Source organism: Balaenoptera physalus (genome assembly GCF_965194825.1).
Source record: "Balaenoptera physalus genome assembly, chromosome: 8".
Lineage (NCBI taxonomy): Eukaryota > Metazoa > Chordata > Mammalia > Artiodactyla > Balaenopteridae > Balaenoptera > Balaenoptera physalus.
In genome coordinates this window covers 117,643,787-117,668,090 of record NC_138887.1, presented here as the reverse complement: position 1 = coordinate 117,668,090, position 24,304 = coordinate 117,643,787, and the positions used below count along the sequence as shown (strand labels likewise).

Sequence of the window (24,304 nt, the reverse complement as noted above, 5' to 3'; positions counted from 1 at the left end):
TAGAATGTCCTTCATCTCATCCTTAAAGGTCCAGCTCAAATGTCATCTCTCATAAAACCTTTCCCAATGTCCTGCAACTTGAATGTAATTGTTCTTACAGAATTTTAGCTTCACTTTCTATCTTCTATTAAAGTCCCTTGACAGCCTGTGAGCCCAAGAACAAAATCTGATTTAACCTTTTATCCCTCCTTCTGTAGACTCTGCACATGGAGGCTACTCAGATATTCATGAGTGAACAAAATCTAAGGCTATGCAAAGGTACAGTACAAGAAGGGAACAGATTTCCACCCCACTGTTCACAGCAGCATTATTTACAATTGTCAAGATATGGAAGAAACCTAAGCGTCCATCAACAGATGAATGGATAAAGATGTGGTACATATATACAATGGAATACTACTCAGCCATAAAAAAGAATGGAATTTTGCCATTTGCAACAACATGGATGGACGTGGAGAGTATTATGCAAGTGAAATAAGTCAGACAGAGAAAGACAAGTACTGTATGATATCACTTATATGTGGAATCTAAAAAATACAACAAACTAGTGAATATAACAAAAAAGAAATAGACTCACAGATATAGAGAACAAACTAGTGGTTACCAATGGGGACAGGGAAGGGGGCAGGGACAGCATAGGGGTAGGGGATTGAGAGGTACAAACTATTATGCATAAAATAAACTACAAGGATATATTGTACAGCACAGGGAATACAGCCAGTATTTTATAACTATAAATGGAGTATAACCTTTAAAAATTGTGAATCACTATACTGTACACCTGTAACTTACATGTTGTACATCAACTATACTTCAATTAAGAAAAAAATTTTTTAAAGGAAATGTATTTTGATAGAATGTAAACTCAACTAGGGCAAAGACTGTTGTTCTGTACACTGACATACCCCAAGTATTTAAAAGAGTACCTAACTAACAGGTGCTCAACATATATTTGTTGATTAAAAGAAATGAACAAGGGAAGCTTTCACAAAAGGGGGCCTACGAACTGAGTAGTGAAAAATAAATAGTACTTGGTTCACAGAGAAGGGCATTCCCCGGAGAGGGAAAGCCTGAGCTGAATTCAGTCGTGGGAAAGTACGGCTTATTGACTAAATGACGGGAATCCCACTGTGGCAGCAGCATAGAGAATTTAGTGTGAAAAGTGAACCAACCCAGAGTAGGTTAGGTTGTCCAAGTCTTGAGCTCTACACTTAAAGCTTGCTGTTTATCAGTAGCCAGTGAGTGCGCGGCAAGGCTCTGAGGAAAGCCCACGTCCAATCTGTGTTCCAGGACAACCACCCTGGTAGCAAACAGGACGTGATTAAGGGTAGGAGACCGGTTAGGTTACTGAGTGAAAACCAGGTGGGCGATGATGAGGCCCTTACCTGGCGGAATAGGAAGGAGAAGATTGGACAGATCAGTCTCCGATGTTTGGCATTTCACTCTTCACTGTATGTTGATTTAATCTCACTTGATCATCCCTGTCCTTCAGGCAGTTGCACAGTCTGTTTCCTTCTCATCACCCAGCAGAGCAGACTTTCAATGAAGGACAGTTGAAGCAGGCAAGATTTTTTGTATCACCTGAAACAGTGTATTGTGTGTGCAGAGCATGACCTGGAGATCCTGTTAAAAATGCAGATTCTGATTCAGTGAGTCTCAGAGCCTGCCTTTCTACCAAGCTCCCAGGGGGTGCCAATGCTGCTGGTGCAGAGACCACACTTTGGGCAACAAGGACTTAGAATCCAACCCAGACACGAGGTACTTAATCGTGGTCAACCAGAAGCAACAGAGCCCGTGGTGCAGTGCGCGAGCACTGAGGCAAGACGGCCTGGTTCACAGCCAGCTCTGCTTCTACGTCACCTCTGCTTCTACATCACCTCTGCTTCTACGTCACCTCTGCTTCTACATCACCTTTCAGGTCTCTTCCCGCACCTCACGTGTGAAATGGGGTAATAATCATACCCACCACATAGGGTCTTGTGAGGATTAAGTTCATTTTTATGTGAAGAACTTAAAACAGAGACTAGCACATGAGTGCTCAGTAAACATTAGCCATTATGACACTAGTCTGATGGATTAAGACAATCATTTCCCTGCCTCAAGAAGAACCTAACTTTGCTGGAGAAACAGGACCCTATCTTGTACTTTTTCTCCCCATGATGCGAGGCAAAGGCTGGTCACATTAAAGCACTCACTGGGAGGTAAGAATAGTCAAGGATGGGATAGGGGGTATCTCTAATGCAAAAACTCGCAGGCAGGAGACTGGAGAAGGGATTTAGGAGAGATGCTCCAGGCGTTTTCCTCTGTACAGTGAAGCTGAGCACCTCTCACGGCGCTGCCCTACGACAGCTTCCCTCCACGTTCCGTTTCTACACCGAGATAATCCCTTACCTTACAGCGACCAAGCTCATTTTTATCTATTTATTTAATTTGTTTCTTCTCAACCCCATATCCCACTCACTCCTCCCATGGGCAACTGTAATGCCTGTATGTAACTCTTCGCTTCTATGTGTTCTTACAAAGTGATTTGTTCTGTGTACATGTTTTTAATTTACAGAAATGGTATTGTGTTATAGATCTCATTCAACTTCTTACATTCGCCACTAAGCACCATGTTTAAGATGGACCCATACGGCCACATGTGTAGCTAAGCCAAGACCCCTAACTGCTCCCCAGGACTCCTGGTGCACCCACCGTGTCTCACCTGCCCTCTCTACCTCCCAACGTTCAGACGCTCAGACTGCCTGCAGCCCTCGACTACCACAGGTGTTGGTGAGTATTCCCATACACGCCTCTTCTCATCTCCCTAGGTTTAAGGAAGGATGCAGGTCAGGCTACGCCATCAGGCCTCTGGCGCTGCTCCAGGTCAGGCACCGCCTCCATCTTGGCCCCAGGAGGGTATTCTTGACAAATGCAGAAAAACATCAAATAGGAGTTTTGTGGGGTTTTTTTTTGTTTGTTTTTTGTTTTGCTAGTAGTAAGTTTTATTCTAGGCAACTGCAAACATCAAAGGGGACATTCACATAGGACCCAGGAGCCCACTCTCATCTCCCCAAACAACAGTGGGGCAGGCATTCAACACTCCTGAGAGAGGGGCATCTGTGTGCTTTTTTTCCATCATCTCAGGAATAGTCAATCCCAGAACTACTGTGGAAAGCGTGTGATCTGAACAACCTCAAGAAACAACTGGTATAATAAAAACCAACTCAAGTAACCACTGGTATAAGCTGAACAACCTTAAGTAAAAAGTAGTCTTCTACACTGGGAGGCTGCAGAACCGCAGCAAGGATGGGATGGAAGAGCAGAGAGAAACCCAAACTCAAGCAGGACCGTATCTCAGCTCCTTTACAGGACCCTTCATTCCCAACAGGGGCTCTGGGGTCTAACCCTACTACTCTCCTCCTCTCGGTCAGGTAGCCCTATTCCGAGTGCCAAGCACCCGCTCAAGAGGCAGCCCAGCACTACGGCCCTGATCTCTGGCCTAACTGAATGTGGGTGGGCTAAAAGAGCCCCATAAATGATCCCCTCCCAGAGGGCAGGCCCAGTCCCCATGTTAGGAACAACTTCTACAACTCTGGAAATTTAAAAATTGTCAGACTTTTTTTTTTTAACCAACTAAAATCTAATTCCAAGAAAAAATGTTCTTCAGAGCAGGGTAAGCAGTTCATTTAAATTATTTCTTCTACTTGTTATTAACAAGGAGATGACAAAAGAAGAGCAACGAGAGGGCTATGCTTCCACACGTCTGCTCGCTCCTTTGGCCCGACTCAACCCTCGGGAAGACCTGAATGCCGGGACGGGCCCTGGAACAGGCCACCAGCCCTGCGGGCTCAGAGAGCCAACCCCAGCCCACGACTATCAGCTCAGATGGGAAAAGCAGAGACTTGACGGTGCCACAGAGATGGCAAGCTCGGCAGCAGGGTAAAGGCAGCAGGAGAGGCCTGGCCCCGACTCTTCCTCTTCCGCGGTTTTCAGGACAGCCTTTGGGGCTCGGCCTGGCGCCTGGTCAAGGGAAAGCAAATCAAAGTGACTCCCCGCAGAAAGAAGTCAGTCCCTGACGCTACACTGTCTCTTCGGGGGGACAGTGCCAGCCCCCTCCGCCTCCCCCAGTCGGGCGAGGGGCTGGCACCCCTAAAGCAGGCCGTTGGGCCGTCCGGGCTCCAGGGCTGGCCCGCCCCGCTCCCGCTGGTGGATCTTCTGGTGCTGCAGGAGGTGCTGCTTCTGGACAAAGCTCTTCTCACACTCCGGGCAGCTGTAGGGCCGCTCGCCCGTGTGGATGCGCTGGTGCCGCACCAGGTCGGACGGGTGGCTGAAGCTCTTGCCGCAGTAACCACAGATGAGGGCGCTCCGGCTTTTCCTCCAAGGGATGTGGCCCGGCAGGGCGACCAGGCTGTTGGGTGAGAAGCGCTCCTGGACGCGGTGGCCGGCCCCGGGCCCCTCCTGCAGGTGGCAGCGCTGGTGGGTCAGCAGGCTCACCCTGCAGCTGAAGCTCCTCGTGCACACATCGCACTGGTGCAGCTTCGCCTTCCGGGGCTGGGGCTTAAGCCGGGGCCGGGGCCGGGGCCGAAGGCTCTCCTCTGGCTCCGAGGCCGTGTAAGGCTCCCATCCTGAGTGGGTCCGCAGATGTGCGGCCAGCTGCTGCTTACAGCGGAAGATGGCCTCGCACTCGGAACATCCGTAGGGGCCAGCAGTGTCCCTTTTCAGCTTCAGGCCCTGCCCACACTGCTGACCCAGCTGCAGCTGCCTGTTAGACTTCTGCTTCGGGGGGCAGCCCAGAGTTCTGCCACCGCTAGGGTCTCTACTGCCCTCCATGGGCTCCTCTGGATTAGTGTCCCCGGGACCTGATTCCAAGAGGACAGAACGTCCCTGACCATCCCAGAGCTCAGGCTGCTCCGGGCTCAGGAAAGCGTGCTCTTCGGCAATGCCCGAGAACTCTCCAGGAAGATCCACAGAGCCGTCCTGCGTGTACTGTATCTCCTGCTTGATCATAACCCCTTCCACTGCCAAGAGAAAGAAGAGCCACAAAAAAGATCACATTCTAGCACCTTCGGTTTTTTCAGAGCTGAACAAACATCTGTGAATTTCAGAAGGGCTCAAATCAAAGTACCCCAGGATCAAGGGAGTCAGGATAATCTGGAAGAGGATGAGACAGACTGGGCTGCAAGACCTGAAAGAGTAACCTACACTCAGGTAGAGACATACTGATCGGAGATCCGAACATGTCATTCTTACAGAACAGTGTTATAAATTCTCCAAGCTTGTCCACAAATTTGTATTCAACTCTGTGGAAAATGGTAAAATATACACAGGTAACACCTAAGCTAATTTAAGTGTTACAGAGTGTTAAAATAATAAATGTGAATAATTTTAAAAAACCAAACAACTAAACCTATAGCTTAAAAATTCATGTATCCAGCTCTGTTCTTCCTGCATATTCCCCCCAAATTACCTGGTTTACAATGGTTTCTCCTGCCCCTTACCCAGTGAGCTTCACTCCTGAAGATCTGACCAACCCTATTCTCAATCTCCAGCGGGTTTTGACTAAGGCCTGTTAGACACTCTACACTGTCTGCAGGGCATACAGAAGTATGACACGGCCGTGAACCTTAGGGGCTCCACAAAGTAGTTAAGGAGGTAAGATACACGTATAACAGGTGAACTGATGATAGTCATAAAGGACTTTAGAACAAATAAATGCCAGATGAGGTTACTAACAATCAGTGTTTGGCAGATTAGCAGTGGGGCAGCTCGCTGCAGGCTGCAGGGAGCGGGCATGGGGTGGAGTATTCTGGAGCCGCTCACCTGGGTGGACACCACGAGAGTCTTCCTCCTCCAAGTCACCCAGCATCTCTGTACCCAACTCCGCTTCTCCTTCTGGCTGGCCAAGCACCTCTGGGTTGGAAACGGCACAGTGTGAGCCCAGGAGAGAGTACTGGTCATTTGCCGATGAACAAGGTGACCAATGTCAAGGAGCTGATATTAAAACTTCAAAAGATTCAAAGTCACTTTCCCTTAGCAGTTTGGGACAATTAGAAAATTATGGCCAATTCGAGTGATCCATTCAGCTAACTGCTGCCTTCAACGCCCCTTCTCAGCCGCTTGAGGCGCAGGTGGTTAGGCTTCAGAGCCCACTGCTTTCCTTCCAACACCACCATTGCCACCCACAGACGTGGGCTCCTCTCCGGGTATCTAACTTCATCTGGGCTACAGCACTGCAAGGTAAGGTCAGCACCGCTATCCCCCACTATGACAGACAAGGAAACAGCCACTAGCAGAACACGTGACCCAGTCGAGGTCACACAGTCCCATCTCTGACCCATTTGCTACTTCCCTCCCCCTCACTTCGCTCCAGGCACGCTGGCCTTCTTGACAAGCCTCCACGGACCTAGGTTCTAAAAGATTTTGTCAACCAAACAAAATGCATTTATTATGTAATAGCCTATATTTTACATATAAAGACGTACATCTATCAATCAGCACTTCTCATCAACACAAAATGAACACTGGGACCACAAGGACCGTCTGTAATTCCAGGTAAACGCCAAGAAACAGTGTTTGGTGAGCCCATGCTGTCTGCCCATCCCAGGTAACAAAGGATTTCTTGTCAAGCAGTCCTAAGTATTAAAAGCAGCATGAGGAACCCTAGCCGTGTTATACTCTAAGGCACACGATGACATCTTATCTATTAGTAAATATTATCAAGAACTGACTGGGACTTCCCTGGTGGCGCAGTGGTTAAGACTCCAAGCTCCCAGTGCAGAGGGCCTGGGTTTGATCCCCCGTCAGGGAACTAGATCCCACATGCATGCTGCAACTAAGAGTTCACATGCCACAACTAAGGAGCCCGCCTGCCGCAACTAAGACCCAGTGCAACCAAATTAATTAACTAATTAATTAATTTTTAAAAAAAAGAACTGACTGCATGAACACAGAGAAGAAATACCAAATGCACAACACCAAGACCTTTCCAAAAGTCTTCATAAATTGAGGGCCTGGAGACTCCCATTTCTCAACCTGGCTGAGGCCAAGAGAGGATGCACAGCCCACTAGAATCACAGGTGCAGCCTGGCTCACAAGCTACTTGGCCAAGAATTGCAGGATGCCTGAGAGCGAGTTCTAGGGAGAAAACCGCTACTTACTTAGAGAGACCAGAGTCTCGTAGTTGCTTTTCATCACGTTCGTGTACAGCTCCTTCTGCCAGTCCTCCAGGTTCTCCCACTCCTGCTCTGAAAAACAGACTCCATCATTTTCAAGTGACCTGGACACCTGAAATCACAAACGTCACACAGTGAGTGTCCCCTATCAAAGCCACGAAGGAAAAGCCAGCCACTGAGAATCTTCACTAACAAAGGGCTGGGCCCACCCCATCTGGTCTGACTCTCAAGCCTCGAGGCTAACCTTGGGGGCCTCGCCCTTGCTGCCCGGGGGCAGCCGCAGGACCCAGAAGTTCCTGTTCCTCAGCAGGTTCTCCACGTTCTCCAGCCGCCTCTGCAGCAGACCGTACTCCTGCAGCAGGGTCCCCAGCACCGCCCACTTGCCCTCCAGCTGGTTCCCCAACTCCACGGCCGTCTTCTCGCAGTCGGCCAGCTTCTTCTCGGCCGTCCCCGTCCGGCCCTCCAGGCTCTGCAGCCGGGCGGCCTGGGACTCCATCTTCTTCTCCACAGCTTGAATAGCGGCCACCACTGTCCAGAGTGAGATATCTGTGGTCTGCAAATAGGAGCTTTTCTCTGGTGCTTGGGGGGGCAGCGTGGAGGAAGTCAAAGGGGTGCAGCGGCGCTTCCTCCTGTGCTGAAGAACCAGATACGGGGTCAGGCAGTCAGTGTCACTTCCAAACAACAGGTGAAAAAACACAATGGGTCCAGTGGGTCCAGGAGCGCTTACAGCACCTAGTTTCTACTTCTTTCCTTTTTTTTAAATTTAAAAAGCATGTGCGGGGCTTCCCTGGTGGCGCAGTGGTTAAGAATCCGCCTGCCAATGCAAGGGACACGGGTTCGAGCCCTGGTCCGGGAAGATCCCACATGCCGCGGAGCAACTAAGTCCGTGTGCCACAACCAGAGCCTGCGCTCTAGAGCCTGCAAGCTACAACTACTGAGCCCGTGTGCCACAACTACTGAAGCCTGTGCGCCTAGAGCCCGTGCTCCACAAGAGAAGCCACAACAATAAGAAGCCCGCGCACCGCAAAAAAGAGTAGCCCCGATCGCTGCAACTAGAGAAAGCCCACGCACAGCAACAAAGACCCAACACAGCCATAAATAAATAAATAAATAAATAAATAAATTTATTTAAAAAAAAGATTAAGAGGCATATACCACTTAGTAAACTAATAAAGCATGAAAAACATAAAAAAATAAATAAAAACAAAAAGCAGGTGCTTTTACATTCTGATACTGCAAACTATACATCTATACTGTAACAAGAAAAAACTGAAAAGAAGAAAGAAAGAAAAATGTATGTAAAATACCACCATCCAGAAATAAGCTGTTGGAATTTTGGTGTATTTCCTATAAGTTTTTTTCATCTTTTAACTTATTTCTTTTTCAACAAAACTGCAATCATATTGTACATGTTTTGTTACCTGTGTTTCACTGTCAGCATATTCCGTAAGACTTTCCTGCATCAGTATTCATTTTTTAAGCCCATTTCTTTCTACTTGATAGTTTGGACTATTTCTAATGCTTTGCTATGATAAATGATGTAACTTACATCCACACTCAACTTCACATTCCTGCTTGACTTCGTAGTTGATCACGTCAGCCCTGCTAAAAAGCTTTCAGTGGCTCCCCACAATCAAGACAAAATTCCTTAGCAGGACCTACAAGACTCACCTCATTCATCTTTGCACCCTAGCAACTAGTATAGTGAAAACACCTACTAAATCCTTCATAAACATTTACTTAAATGACTTGACTAAGTCCTCGGACATTGTCCTTAGACTTCACATTTTTATGGTCTGTCCCTGACAGTAGAAAAATCACTGTGGCTGAACCTCAAAACTACTAAAACCGATACTTGGGAAGTCTTCCTGAACTGCCCTCTTGCCCCCACTGTCCCACTGCATGTTCATTTCAGTCCTAAACCCCTGAAACCTCATATTCTCAAGTGTAACAGCATACACTTGGTTCAAGGCTGCTTCCCTAACCATAATAAGGACCCTGAGAACAAGGCACTGAAAGGAAATACCTTTGAAAGAGCTGCTGGGGCCAGAGCTTACGGTCTGGAGAAAGAGGGGGCAAGATGGAACCAACCGGCGCAGAACTGAACACTTAAGTTTGGCCATGACCTACTCCAGTTGACCAGCTCAGTTCGTTATTGAGCATACGAGTCAAAAGCTTAAATATCCCCCTTAGAAAAGATTTAAAGAAAAGTTTAATGTAAAAGAAAAATACAAATGAAACAAAAAAAAATTAGATTGCTGGGTAAATTCATTTCATCACATGTTCTGCTTTTAACTTTAAGGTCTCTAAGTCTCTAGTTTTTTGGAATCTCCTCTTTCCTTTCTGTGGCCAGCACTGTGTTGCTTTCTAGCACTTTTTCCAAACAGGAAGGTGAGTTGGGATCTGAGCAGAGAAATATCATCCCTCCTCTTCCACATAGTCAAAGGCTAAAAAGAGCAGGCAAGCCAAGGTTCCTCTTTTCTCTTGTTTTAAATTATCTATCATGACAGAAACAATTTGAATGTCCATCAACTGGTGAACGGATAAACAAACAAACTGTGTCCATTCATATGTTATGGGTTGAATTGTGTCTCCCCAAAAAGATATGTGGACGTCCTAACCCCTAGTACCTCACAATGTGATTTTACTTGGAGATAGTCTTTACCGAGTAATCAAGTTAAAATGAGGTCATGACGGTGGGCTCTAATCCAGTGTGACTGGTGTCCTAATAAAGAAGGAGAAATACAGACAAGCACACAGAGAGAGAAGAGACAATGTGAAGGCACATACAGGGAGAAGACAACCACGTGAAAATGGGAGGCAGAGGTTGGAGTCACGCTGCAACAAGTCAAGGAAACACCTGGCACCACCAGAAGCTGGGGGAGACGCATGGAACTGACTCTCCCTCACGGTCCTCATAAGGAACCAACCCAGTGGACACCCTGATTTCAGACTTCTAGCCTCCGGAACTGTGAGACAATACATTTTTTGGTTAAGCCACCTAGTTGGTGGGATTTTTTTACAGCAGCCCTAGGAAAGACATATCATATATCAGAATACTCCTCAGCAATAAAAAGGAACAAATTATTGAGACTTGTAACAACATGGGTAAATATCAAAATCACTAGGCTATGTGAAAGAAGCCAGACACAAAATGCTACATACTGTATTCCATTTACGTAACACTGAGGAAAAGGCAAAACTATAGACACAAAACAGAGATCAGTGGTTGCCAGATGCTGGGACTGGGCGAAATTAATTACTTAGGAGTAATTTCTGGGATGATGACAATATTCTATAACTTGGTAATATGATGGCTACACATTTTTCAAAACTCACTTAGCTACAGTTATGCCGAAGGAGTGAATTTTACTGTATGTAAATTATATCTCAGTAAACAGCACTCAGAATGTTAAGGAAGGAGAAAATATTAGCTATCATAAAAGATACCATAAACAAAGTCTAAAAACAAACAGGGAGAGAATATTTGTAAACAGGATATGAAGTGCAAAGAAAAGATAAACAACCCAAAGATAAAACTGCAACTATAAATAATTTGCGAAAGTGGAAATGCAGGTGGTCAATAAGCCAATGAAAAGACAGCCACATTAGCAGTCAGGAATGCGGATACAACCAAGCGAAACCGCTTTTCACCCACGAGGCTGAGAAATACGAAAGAAAGGGACAGGAACATCATTCAGAGCTGACTATGACGCGGTACAACCGGCACTTTCATAACACTCCTGGAAGGAATGAAAAATACTACAGACTCTGAGGAAAGAAAATATCCAGAAAGTCATTAAAAACCCTTTCACCTAGTAATACCACTATGGGAATCTTCAAAAATAAACGGCATTATTGTTTACTGACATACATACAAAGATGATTACTGGCAACATTCTCTGGACTAGCCAAAACCTGGAAATAATCTAGATGTCTAATTTTTTTTTTTGGCCACACCGCGTGGCTTGTGGTATCTTAGTTCCCCAACCAGGGATTAAACCCGGGCCATGGCAGTGAAAGCACCGAGTCCTAACCACTGGACCACGAGGGAACTCTCTCTAGATGTCTATTAATAAGAGGATGGTTAAATAAATTATGGCACAACCAAAGATGATGTTATATGACTGTTATAAAGAATGAGTTAGAGCTATATGTATAGTTTGGAAGACTGTTCATCATACATTGATAGGCTGTCAACTTCTAGGGAAATATATTTATTATGACTTCATTTTCCTAAAGAAGAGAAAAGATACGTGTATATGTTTCCACACACAGAAAGGTTTGGGAAGATATTCACCAAACTATACTAACACGAGTCAGCCTCAGAAAGAGAGAGAGGAATTTTAATCTTTGATTATAAATTATTGCTTGTTTGACTTTTTCAATAAACACGTATTCCTCCATAATTTTTTTCTTAAATTCCATATATAAGAATATTCCTGAAGGTAGTGAGAAATTTTTTAAAAGTATACTTACACTGACTGTACTTCTAGATTTTCTGGGACAGTCCTGCTTGCATATTGTATCATAGTGTCAGATCATGTATCATACATTGGGCCTGCAGCCATGGTCTGAAACCCATTAAGTACAAGACACAGCCCCTGTTGTTAAGACACCTACAATCTGCTTGAGTAAAACACTAAACAATTAAATAACGCTCTAAAGTGATACTTGCTTACGCTGGACTAGATGATATTTAAGGTCACTTCTAACTCTGAGATACCATGACTTTTTAATATTGAATAGTTAAAAAAAGAATATTTACATAATACATAAAATATATAAAGTAGTGACAACAAATCTCCATGTAACCACCACTCAGTTTAAAAAATTAATTAATTAAAATTAAATATATACGTATATACACACATACACACACATATACACATGCACACAGCATACCTCGGAGATACTGTGGGTTCTTAAAGCAAGTATCACAATAAAGCAAGTCACATGAATTTTTTGGTTTTCTAGTACATAGAAAAAGTTATGTTTACACTATTCTGTAGTCTAATGCAATGGCATTACGTCTAAAAAAAGTATATACCTTAATTAAAATATTAAATTTTTTCAGCTAAAAAACGCTGAACATCATCTGAGCCTTCTTTCTGTAATATTAACATCAAAGTTCACAGATCACCATAACAAATATAATAAGAATGAAAAAGTTCAAAATATTTTGAGAATTACCAAAATGTGACACAGAGACACAAAGGGAGCAAATATGTTGGAAAAATGGTGGATGACAGACTTGCTCAACACAGAGTTGCCACAAACCTTCAGTTTGTAAGAAACACGGTATCTACCAAGTGCAATAAAGCAAAGCACAATACAATGAGGTATGCCTGTGTGTGTATGCGTGTGTTTTATATATATCACCTTTACAGTCCTTTGTGCAACTCGCTGAAGTAACTACTATCCCAAATTTGGTTTTTACTATTAACTGCCCTTTTTCATGTTTGTTTTTTTTTAACGTTTGTTTCCCAAAAAAATATATTCTTTTAATTTTGCATGTTTTAGGATTTTATATGAACAAGTCGCTCTTCTACAACTCCTGGGAATAGCCTGTTGTTGCAGGTGGCTTTAATTAATTCATTTTCTTTGCTGTATAATATTCCATCATGTGACTATACCACAGTTTATTTTTCTATTCCACTATTGATGTTTCCCCATCTCTGTCATTACAAGCAGTGCTATGATAAACAGAATTGTGTCTGGCTTCTAGTGGACATGGGCAAGTTTCCCAAGGGTATAGTCCTAGGAGGGGAATTGTTGGCTCATAGGGTATATACACATCCTGAACGTAAGCAGATAATGTCAAATGTTTTCCAAAGCAGTCACACCAACTTCATTCCTGTCAGAAGTCTGTAAGTATTCTGGCTGTTCCACAGCTTCATCAACATTTGTTACTGTCAAACTAAAATTTGTGTCCCTCTAGTAGATCTGAAATGATACCTCATCATGGTTTTAACCTGCATTTTCCTTGATTTTTAACAAGGGATAAGCATCTTTTTTATGTTTATTGGCCATTCAAACTTCCCCTTCAGTGCTGAAATCTTTAATCCATTTATCTTTTGGGTTATCTGACTTCTCATAGGATCTATGGTTGTCTCATACAATTTCTCTGTAAATTCTGTATACTAATCTTTATCAGTCATATGTGTTACAAATAACTTCCCTTATTTGTGCCTCATTTTTAAATTCTCTTTATTATCACTTGATTAAAAGTCCTTAGTTTTAATGTAGTTGAGTTTTACCAGTATTAATTCTTTTGTGGTTTGAACTTTTGTGTCAGGTGTAAAAAAAATCTATATCCCACAATACTGTCTTCTAAACACTTGATAGTTTTGACTTTCACATTTAAGTATTTATCTCAACTAGAATTGAGACAGTATTTGTGTACAGTGCAAGCCTCGATTTTCATATGGAAAGTCAATAGATCTAATACTATATAATGAAAAATCCATCATTTACCCACTAATTTTAAATGCTATCTCTGTTATAAATCAAGTTTTCATACATACAGTCAGTCTGTTTCTGGCATCTCTGTTCTGTTCTATGGGTCAATTTTTCTACTGCTTTACCAAAATTACCATCTTAATGACCACAGCTTTTTGATAATTATTGATACAAGTCCCACCTCCTTATTTTACAGGAGTATCTTGACTAATTTTGGCCTGTGGATAGTTTACAAGCTCGAAAGTTTTCATAAAAATATCTTTAGAGATTTTGTTTGGCACTGCATCAAATCCATAGATAAATTTGAGAAGTGACATCTTTAGGATAAAATGTTTCAATTCACACACACAGTATATACTCCTTTTGTAAGGTATTTTTAAATACCTTTTGGTATTTAAATATATTCCATAGGTATCTGTTCCAATCATCAATTGCTATATCATAAATAATTCCAAAATTTGTGGCTTAACACAACATGTATTTTGTTCACGAATCTGCAATTAAAGGAGGGTTTGTCAGGGACAGTTTGTGTCTGCCCCACTCCATGTCAAGCAGAGCAAATCATAGGCATGTAGGTGCTGGAATCACCTGAAGAATCCCAAGCCACATGGAGAGGGATGTTGTTGGTGGTGATGGTGATGTTCTGTTCAACAACCCTACCTAAGGTCCCAGTCTACAGTCAGCATCAGCCACCAGAACACACTTTCATTTCTAATGGGGTATTTTTGCCTTCTCTCTTTTTTCATTAATCTCTCTGAACATTGAAATTATATATTGATATGTGGATTTAAAAAATTAGTATTATCCTCTATATCTGTGCTGTCCAATATAACAGCCACTAGAAACATGTGGATGCTTAAATTTAATTAAAATTAAATTAAAAATTCAGTTCCTCAGCTACTGAGCCACATTGCAAGTGCTCAAATAGCCACATGTACTTTGTAGCTACTATACTGAACAGGACAGAAAAAATATTTCCATCATCTCAGACAGTACTATTGAATGCACTACACCCTTACTAGTTTTTTTTCTGCTTGATAAAATACTAAGGTTGTGTTAAAATTTCTACTGTGATAATGAATTTTCCTTGTAGTTCTATCAATTTTTGTTTTATATATTTTGAGACAATATAATTAGGTGCACATAAGATTAGAAACGTCCTATCAACCTGGTAAATTGAGTCTTTTACCATTATAAAAGTAGTAGTAGCCCTCTATCTCTAGCAATATTAATACATTTAAGCCATTTTTCTTTTGATTTGTATTAGCCTGGTACATGTTTTCATATCCTGTTATATTCAACCAGTTCTATAGCTTTATCTTTCAGTTGTATCTCTTATAAGCCATTTGCTGAACTTTAACCAATCCTATCAATCTTTGCCTTTTAACTAGAACATTTAGTCCATTTACATTTATTGTAATTGTTTATTTTTTTAATTATTTTTACCTTTTTTGTGCTATTTATCCCATCTTCTTTCTTGCCTTCTTTTAGATGATTTTTTCTTATTCTAATATCCCCCCTTTTAAATTGTAAGTTATACAGCCAATTTCTAGTCTTTTAGCAACCATCCTAGAAATTACTTACAAAGACCTTTAAATATCTGAATTCTGATCATCTCTTCCTAACGTTTACATCAATGCTGCCATGTATTTTAATTCTGCCTTTGTTTTTAACCCACAAGAGATTATTACTGTTTTATTCAGCCAATAGTTGTTTAGATTTACCCATTTTAATGGATCATCATACTTTCTTACACTTTCACTTTCCACTTAAGATAATTTTCCTTGTACCTGAAGTATATCCTTTATAACTCCCTTTAATGAGAGTATATTGGTAACAAATTGTCAGTTTTAATTTGTCTGAAAATATTTTATTTTACCGTTTTTTTTTTTTGAAAGATACTTTTGCACAGCTTTAAAATATGGGATTACATAGTTATTTTCTTTTAACCCTTTGATGAAACCATTCTACTGTTGGCTGGCTTCCACTGTTGCTGAGAAGCTGAACCTCATCACCCTTACAATGGTTCATTTGAAGTTAATCTTTTTTGTTTGGCTGCTTTTAAGAATTCTCTCTGCCTTGTATTCTGTACTTTCACTATTATGTGTCTAGGTAGAGATTTCTTTATGTTTATCCACACTGGGATCTACGGGACTTCTAAGTATTAGTATTTGCATCAGTCCTACAATATCCTCAGCCATTAGCTATTCATCAAATACGTCCTCCAGCGCAGATTGTGTGTGTGCGTGTGCGTGTGTGTTTCTTACTGGAATTCCAATATGTTTTTCTTCTGTAATTGCAATATCTGAAATCTCTGAAGGTCTAATTTTGTTGCCCATTAATTTTACTGGCTTTTTCTCATAGTTTTTCATCGCTTTTTGGATAACTTTTTATTGTGAATTCATTTTTCTTGGAATTTTATCTGAGAATTATCTGAAGTCTGAGTTAAGTGTAGACTCCTCTGGAGAAGATCTGTGTTTATTTCTTATAGACGGCTGGAGGCTCTACTTTAAACTAAATTCTTGGCTTAAGGTTTCCCAGACACCAAGATCATGTGAATTCAGGCAATAAACCCACTTGAGAGTCAACATGAATTCTCAAGGGGCACCTTGCACCCATCTTGCAGCACCAAGGTTTGACATGATTTTCTCTGCAATCACTCCTTGGGGGTAAGAGCTTACTTCCAGTTCACGCTGAATGTTGCCCTTTGAAGTCTCAGTTTTATTAGACTGGAGTAGGCGGCGTCTTAGACTCCCCACCGTAGGCTCTGAGTTTTGTCTTCTATTTTCCAGGCCCCTTGAGGTCATAAACACTACAGATGAATGTTCAGCAAATGCCCTCAAAGTTGGCTTCAGAACTCTGCTTACCTCTTAAGCGCTCCATCTTTCACTTAGTCTTTGGGCTCCACATATTCTTTACTAGCTACATTTCAAATATATTTGGTTTTCCCCCTCAGCATTTTTAGTTGTTTTCATCAGGGCACCCACTTGGCCATACTGTCAAATAAGAGGTACAGAATCTTCATCTGAAGATGAGAAAAGAAATATGCTCGAGGACAATTTAAATACGTTCTGCAATGACAGATCCATAAATTACTTAAAGCATAGTTGGGGATTCTGGAGGATCTTTAAGACTTCTTTTTAACAAGGTCTGTTGAAGACATGTAGGTAACCACACTGACCAGTCAAGAAGTACTCTGGAAATTAGTAACTTGTCCTCCTGCCTGACTTTAGTACTACAATTTGATCTTGGGGAAAAGGCAAGTCTTTGACTGGATCACCTTAAAGGAATCAAACGAGGTAAATATCGTGATATCATGAACATTTGTGTCTTGTTTCCATAATTTGTTGAAAGCAAACACTGTGTTAAGTCTTCCAATCCTTCTCCTCTTAGTTCTTACCCACTTCCTACAAGAACCAAATACAACGCACCCAGCTCATGGTCAAGTTTTCACTACAGAATCTCCTTAGCCCTCTACTCTCACAAAGGTCTCACATGATTTTGAAAGTGTTTCTAGATCGAGAAATGCTGCACTAAAAACCAATTAAACTACATCTACCCTTCCTATAACAAATCATCTCGTATCATCAAAATAACCACCACTTTGTAATAAAATGAGTGTCAGAGCTGCCAGCAACCTTAGAGATCGTCTAGTAACTAGTCCAACACTCTCAACTTACAGCTAAGGAAAAGGAGGCTTCAAGTGAACAAAGTTGCCTAAAATCACTAAAGTGGACAGCTGAGAGCTGAGTTACGGCTGACACCTAGTTTCCCGACACCGTGCCCAAGCTCCGCGTCTTGCCATTCCCTGAATGGGGACATTTGGGGAAGGGGAAGGGGAAGAGGGAAAGAGATCGACAGCTTCACAGACAAAAGCCAACAACTACACCGTGAGATAACACCTGTCCCAAGGAGAGGAAGCCCAGCCTGACTTCAACCTGCGGCTGCAACCCAGGGCAGAGTCTGTAGCAGGAGAGCACGGCAGATGGAACGAGGAAAACCCATCAGCCCGAGAACGAGCTGGTCACAGAGAGGCAGAGTCCTGGGGTCCCCGAAGCACCAGGCAATTTCACTGGCAGTGACGGGGACCCAGAGTTTCCAATCCGCGCCCCCTCGCCAGCCTGGAAACGGGCTCTCTTAGGTCGCGACGAAAACGTGTAGGGACGGTAGCAAATCCAAGAACATGAAACAAATCTCCAAGAAGTTTCTCGGCGAAGGCGCGTGGCACTGGGGCTGTGGCCCGACGCGGAGGAAACCGACAGGGGGAGGGCAGAGCTCTGGGGTTGCGCGGGGAGGTCGGCGTTGACCCACGCCAGCTGCGGACCACGGCCGCCCAGCCCCGCACCTCGAAGCCCCGCCCCGGCCGGGCTCCGCCGTCCCGAACGCGCCCTCGGGTCCGCGCCAGGAGGACTCTTACCCGAGCAGGCGCCGACTCCGCCATGGCTGCCAGTCGCCCCCCAAAACCCGGGCCCCGCCTGATACGCCTCGGGGTGCGTGCGGGTCCGCTGGGCGCCCCGGACCCCTCCTCGAAGCTGCCCCCAGCGCCGTGTTGATACAAGGTGCATTATGGGAGTTCGGCCCTCCCGGGCCAATACCGGCGCCAGCCGCTCGTCCTCACCGCGCGGCATTCCCTTTGCGCCCCCATGCGGCAGGAGGGTGAACAGCACCTCGGCGCTCCGAGCCCGAGAGGGACAAAAGGACTCGGTGTTTCCCAGTCAAGTGCATGTTCGGAATTTAAGGCAAACCCATGGACCTTTTTGTGTCTTCTACGTGCCCAGCACTCTGGTAGGTGCTTTGAGGGATTCAAAAAAGTATAAAACTCAGACTTTGCTCTGAGGGAAGAACGTGTAATCTGGTTGGGGAAAAGAGATACGGTCCCAAATGGCAAGCAGTTTTATTCCAAAAGTACACCTGTTATTTCCCTTTTTAGAAACTAGAAATACACTTCTCATATCAGCAGTGGGTTAGGTGCCCAGGCCAACCCCCTGAAGTTTATCATGGATAGTAATCATGCCTTGGAAAATCCAAGATAGCCCTGATTTCATACCCAGCCCACACGCTACACGTTAAACCATGCATTCTGCGTTTTGGATTGAAAAGCATGGTTGTCTTACCATTTGAGTACGCAACACACAACAGTAATGCAACCGTAATTATGTAATTTGTGCCACATTGTCTCTATAGAGACAGGAGATGAATTTCCACTTCGAATGATAGGCATGAAGCAATTCCCCTGAGAGCTAAACTCTTAAGATCAACAGGAAAGTATGTTCACCTGACTGGCTCCTTCTTAGTGTGCAGGGCTCAGTTCAGACTTTACCTCCTCCGAGAGACATTCCCTGTCCACCCTGTCTACAGCCCAACACCCTCCTTCATCCCAACACTCAATCCTGTTACCCTACTCGAAATTTTTCATAGCATTTATCACTATCTGAAATAACCTCATTTTTTTCATTAGTTTGCATAGTAATTATGGTTCACTAAAATATCTCCACTGTTATCCTCCATTTCTTGCACACAGAAATGCTCATGAATATTTTTGGATGATTGAATGGTGAATCAGAAAATAAGGATAGGAAAAGTCAGCTCCAAGAGAAGGCATGATGTCCAGGGCAACCAGACTGACAGGGGATTGGTGGAATCATTAATACACCTAAAGAAAAAATGGGATGGGCTGAGAAAATTAGTCAGCCTTGGAGATATGTCTCAGGCCAAATTAGTCAGCCTTGGAGATATGTCTCAGGCCAACAAAAACTTACTGTCAGATACAGAAAAAACAAAGTATCATGATTGTGGAGGCAGACATATCAGGACAAAGGATACTGAGGTCATTAAACGGTTCAGTTATAGAGCTCACGCTCTCTATTCTGTTTCTATGTCCACCAGGCAAACTTCTGATGATGCAGGTTTCCGTGTAGCTTCTGGGAGACAACATGCAGGTCAGACTGATGCAAATGTCCAGACCACCCCTGGAAATTATTAAACTGATACTCTGGCTTATCCATCAGGCTCTGAGAGTCAGCATGATTTAGCATCCCTGCCTGGAACTCTGGAAAAATATTTAGATCAAGTTCCCAGTGTGCAAGGGAGGTAGCACCAGGTGCTGGTTTGCAGTCTCACGGGCTTGCAGAGATGGTGCAGTGATTTAGAAAGTGGGCTGAGGAGTGAGAGCATCTGGGTCCTTAGCCCAGCGCTGCCACTTACTAGATGTGGACCTTGGGCAAGTCATGAACTTATCAGCACCTCCATGACCTCATTATTAGTGAGGAATAATAGTAGCACGTATCTCATAGAGATATTGTGCAGATTACGTGAGTTAGTTCAAATCAAGTGCTTAGAACAGTGCCTGTCACAGGTTAGGAGCTCAAGAAGCACTCCCGATTCCTATTACTCATTGCAAGATAACAGATGTAAGTAAGGTGCTTGTGCAGCTGAATGACTAACACATAGCAAGCACTCAGTAACAAGCAATTTCTCATTTTGGTTTGTTTTTGCTTTGGCAAGGTCCAAGCCTTGAACTGCAATGAATTCACCAAGATAAATGTCACCTTGTTGCATCTCTTAGATGCCACCCATTTGTCCTTTCCCAATGACACTCAGATCTTGACACATGCCTTTAAATAAACTTAAATGCAGTTCACAATTATTCCCATTGGTGGCAGTGGTATTAGAGGAATGAAGGAAATATACTCTTAGTACTTGTATCCTGTCATCTCCACATCTGTACACTATGAACGTAACATGCAGAGCTGAGAGCAACCTTAGACATCATCTTACCCAAACCCTCATTTTCAGTGACAGAAAAAAAGTATTCTTTGAATCACAAATAATATAAAGTTTAATAATGCTTCAAAATATTTATTTTGTCCCTTTAATTTTCTATCTTATGATTTATAGCATACACATTAACACATTTATGTACATATACGTATGCCCAAACGTTTTTTTTAACTCAAGAAAGTTTATAGACCACGGCTTTGAGACCCTTTCTAGTCTGTTCCCCTTACTATCCTGCAAGTCTCTAGATGGCAGGGACCATGTCTTTTGTGCTCCGCTCCCATCAATAACCCCCTGGGGAGCACGCTCCACTCAGCTTCTGGGTCAGTGAGAACCCCAGAATGAACACTCCTTGGCTCAAGCTGACCCCCGACCCCCACTGTATATATGTGTGTAGTAGGTACCTGTTAACCTTGTCAGCCTAGCACTTCTCCCTTCCTCTGGGCATATATATACCTCCTTCCCTTTGGGGATGGCTCCTTCTGGGCTCTAGCCGTGTAATTCAAATGGATGCTGCCATCTTGTTCCGTAACAATTCCAGCCTGGTCACAGTGACTGAAAAGCAGGCATCTGACTCAAGCCAGCCCAATCATAGCACCCCAGCCTCCTGGCCACAGTAGCTGAGCCAGTGGTGGGCATAGGACTTAAGCTCTTCCCTTGGATTCTTCTACTGGAGCTGAGGGAACAGGTTAATTTTCTCTCTGGTGAAGCTGTAGCTGTAGATGTGAGTCAGGAATAGTCTTGTCCCCCATTTTTTTTTTGGAGTAAGTTAATTTGAAAGAATGATCCCAACACACAGAAAGGAGCAGAGATGACACATTTTTGTCTCTGCGCAGGATTGGTTATTCAAATGTTCCTTTGAGTCCGTGAATGATGCCAGGTTCCTTCCAGAAAGTTCCCCTTTCCTCGTGGTTGGCCAGTCAGCCTCAGGTAGGGGAACTGGGTGTCTGGGTGACAAGGAGATTTTTTTACTGCACAGCCTTTTACCCATTTTGAATGTATCAGACTTGTGCAGATGGGACTTCCCTGGCGGTCCAGTGGTTAAGACTCGGCGCTTCCACTGCAGGGGGCGCGGGTTCGATCCCTGGGCTGCGAACTAGGATCCCTCATGCCGCACAGCGCGGCCAAAAAAACCCAAACAAACAAAAAACAGGATTTAAAAACAAAAAACAAAAACTAGTGCAGAGTTCTTTTTAGGGAGAGAAAAGTGTTTTGTTTAGCAAAAGAGTTTTGTTGGCCATTTTAATTGTGGAAAAATAGGCTCCCGGGCAGGGCTTGGAAGGCAGAAGGTGAGCAAAGATAAGACTAAATTGCTCTCCAGAGTAAATTGGGATTTGGGGGTTTCCCTGGGGAGTGAGGGACCGGAGAAGGGGAAGGGGAGCTTCTCTTCAGAGGCTGGCAAGGTCCTGCGCTAGGCTGAGATGAGACCCTCTCTATGAACTTCAAAATATGAAAGTCTACTATGCCTAAGTGTCTTACCTGGGGAAGGCAAAGAAAAGGCACAGAGCTCCACCGTCTGGGTTAACGCAGACCTGAGAGGCAAGACCAGCAGTGTGAAGGCAGATATATGTGAATTGGGGAGTCCAGAAAGCACGCAGTAACTAAGGAAAATAAACCTCTCCTCATGCCCAGATCCTTGAGATGGGGGGCAGGGCCGCTGGTTTTGACACTATATGCTGGGGACTCAAGCCCCTTTACCATTAAAGGATATCGATCCCATTGGGACGAAGGTGTGGGGACACCCGGGTAAACAACGCTGGCTTACACTTCTAAGACTGGATATAGGCTCTCTCCTGACTCTTTAAAAAACAAACAAACAAACACTTTTTAAAAAGTAAATTTATTTATTTTGGCTGTGTTCAGTCTTCGTTGCTGCGCGTGGGCTTTCTCTAGTTGCAGCGAGCGGGGGCTACTCTTCGTTGCGGTGCGTGGGCTTCTCACTGCAGTGGTTTCTCTTGTTGCGGAGCCCGGGCTCTAGGTGCGCGGGCTTCAGTAGTTGGAGCACGCAGGCTCAGTAGTTGTGGCTCGCGGGCTCTAGGGCGCAGGCTCAGTAGTTGTGGCACACGGGCTTAGTTGCTCCGCGGCATGTGGGATCTTCCCAGACCAGGGCTCGAACCCGTGTCCCGTGTCCCTTGCATTGGCAAACGGATTCTTAACCACTGCGCCACCAGGGGAAGTCCCTCCCTGTACTCTTAAATGGGAGTCTTCTTTTATAATAGGAGATAGTAAGCCTATAGCGATTATAATGCTGAGGAATGATATGAGTTTAAAATATGTCTAAGGAGGTTTGAGCAGAGGTTCGCAGCCTTTAGCACACACTGCCAGCATCTCACTAGGAGATTTATAGACCTACGGGAACCTCGCTGGACGGGGTAGGGGGATGTGAGATTCTTATATCCAGGACGCCTCTTCTCGAGAATAACCATTTTAGAGATGTACCTCCATGATGGCTCCCTAGCGAGTCAGTGTTGGATGGAATGACGGCCATGGCCTCCCCCAAACTATTAGGGTCCCAGGATGATAAAATGCTGTTACATGTTTTTCTAGCAGTAACAAACTGATGGGCCAGCACTGTAAAACACAGACACAGGCTGGTTCGTCTTGCGCCTGGTATGTTTACTCATTTTTCCTTTACCCTCTGCCATCACCCAATATTCCGGGACCAGATCTCAGAGAGCCAGTTATAGCGCCCAAATCCTTGATGGTGAGATAACTTTGTCCACCTGTGTCTCTTCATTTTCAGTGGCGTCTAGCTTAAACTTGCCGTCTCAAGACTTCCTCTCTGAGGAAGGTATGCACTGTTTCTAAGGACTTCTAAGGGGGTGGTGAGGGTGTCTGTGGCACAGCAGATCGCAGACTAACTGGCAGCCTGTCTGTGGAAGAGTCTTGACACTGAAGGCCCTCCATGGCCCGGCCACGACTCACCTTGCATCTACATCACCTACAACTTTATACACCCCGGCTCTAGCCAGGCCAGTCTCCTGCCTTACTGCCCCAGTTCCTGCCTCCCCGACATGTTCCATACTCATCCCACTTTGCCTCTCCCTCCTTCCCCTGTTCCATTCAATGCATCCTTTAAGCCCCGACTCCTCCAGGTCTAAAGGACATAGAAGCTCTTAGCAGTGGATGCTTCTCAACAGGAATCTGGTAGGAAAGAGTTTTACTCTTATTTTTTTAAACCGATTTTTACTGCATGCATTAATATTTTAATTAAAATACTTTTAATTAACACATTATCGGAAGGAAAATAAAAATCCACCCCCAAAGTAGGACCGCCGTCCTGCTTCGGTAAGCGGACTGCAGGGTCCACACTGAGTGTCACCACCTTTGCTCAGCTCGGGGGGGGCCGTTAGAGCTCACTCTAGGACTCCCCCAGGGGCTGGTGCTGGAGGCTGGGTTGACTTGTGGCATAACCGAGGGGCACTTGGTGCATGGGGTCCACAAGACTAGGACGCAAGAAACCAGAAACTTGGCCTTGGCTCTCTCACTCATCCGTCACTAAACCTCTTTGGGAATCAGCTCCTCGAAGGTAAAATAAAGGGACAGACTCGAGCTGTGGGCTCAAATGTTTCAAACCCATGTCTCAGTAGGGATTTCTCCCCCTCCTTCATACTCTTTTAACAGCCCAAAGAAGCAACAAACAAACAAACAAAAAACCCTGTTGGCCTTACTTCCCATGATTTAGGTTATGAAAGTGATTTTTTCCACGTGCTTTTGAAAAGCAGAATACTGCTGCCTCCCAACCAGTACAATGGACTAGAGGGTCCCCTTCTGCTCCAACAAAACTCCATTGAGCTTGTCTATATTTAGCTTCTCATTTTCTTAAGATTTGCCTCCTTCAAAAAGCAGAATAAAGGGGGGGAAAAAATCCCAGTTAGCTGGATTCGAGTTCATTGAGGGTTTACTGTACG

The 24,304-nt window shown here is 44.1% G+C and overlaps 1 protein-coding gene across 1 annotated transcript; it reads right to left on the bottom strand.

Moving 5' to 3' along the window:
- Positions 1-498: 498 nt before the first annotated feature.
- ZNF212 (zinc finger protein 212) lies at positions 499-21,925 on the bottom strand. The gene is given in 7 exon segments (XM_082473696.1): positions 499-5,000; positions 5,803-5,892; positions 7,140-7,266; positions 7,399-7,788; positions 18,034-18,138; positions 18,140-21,340; positions 21,873-21,925. Coding segments are annotated over 6 exon segments (1,686 nt in total). The 5' UTR covers positions 18,245-21,340; positions 21,873-21,925; the 3' UTR covers positions 499-4,131.
- Positions 21,926-24,304: the final 2,379 nt, after the last annotated feature.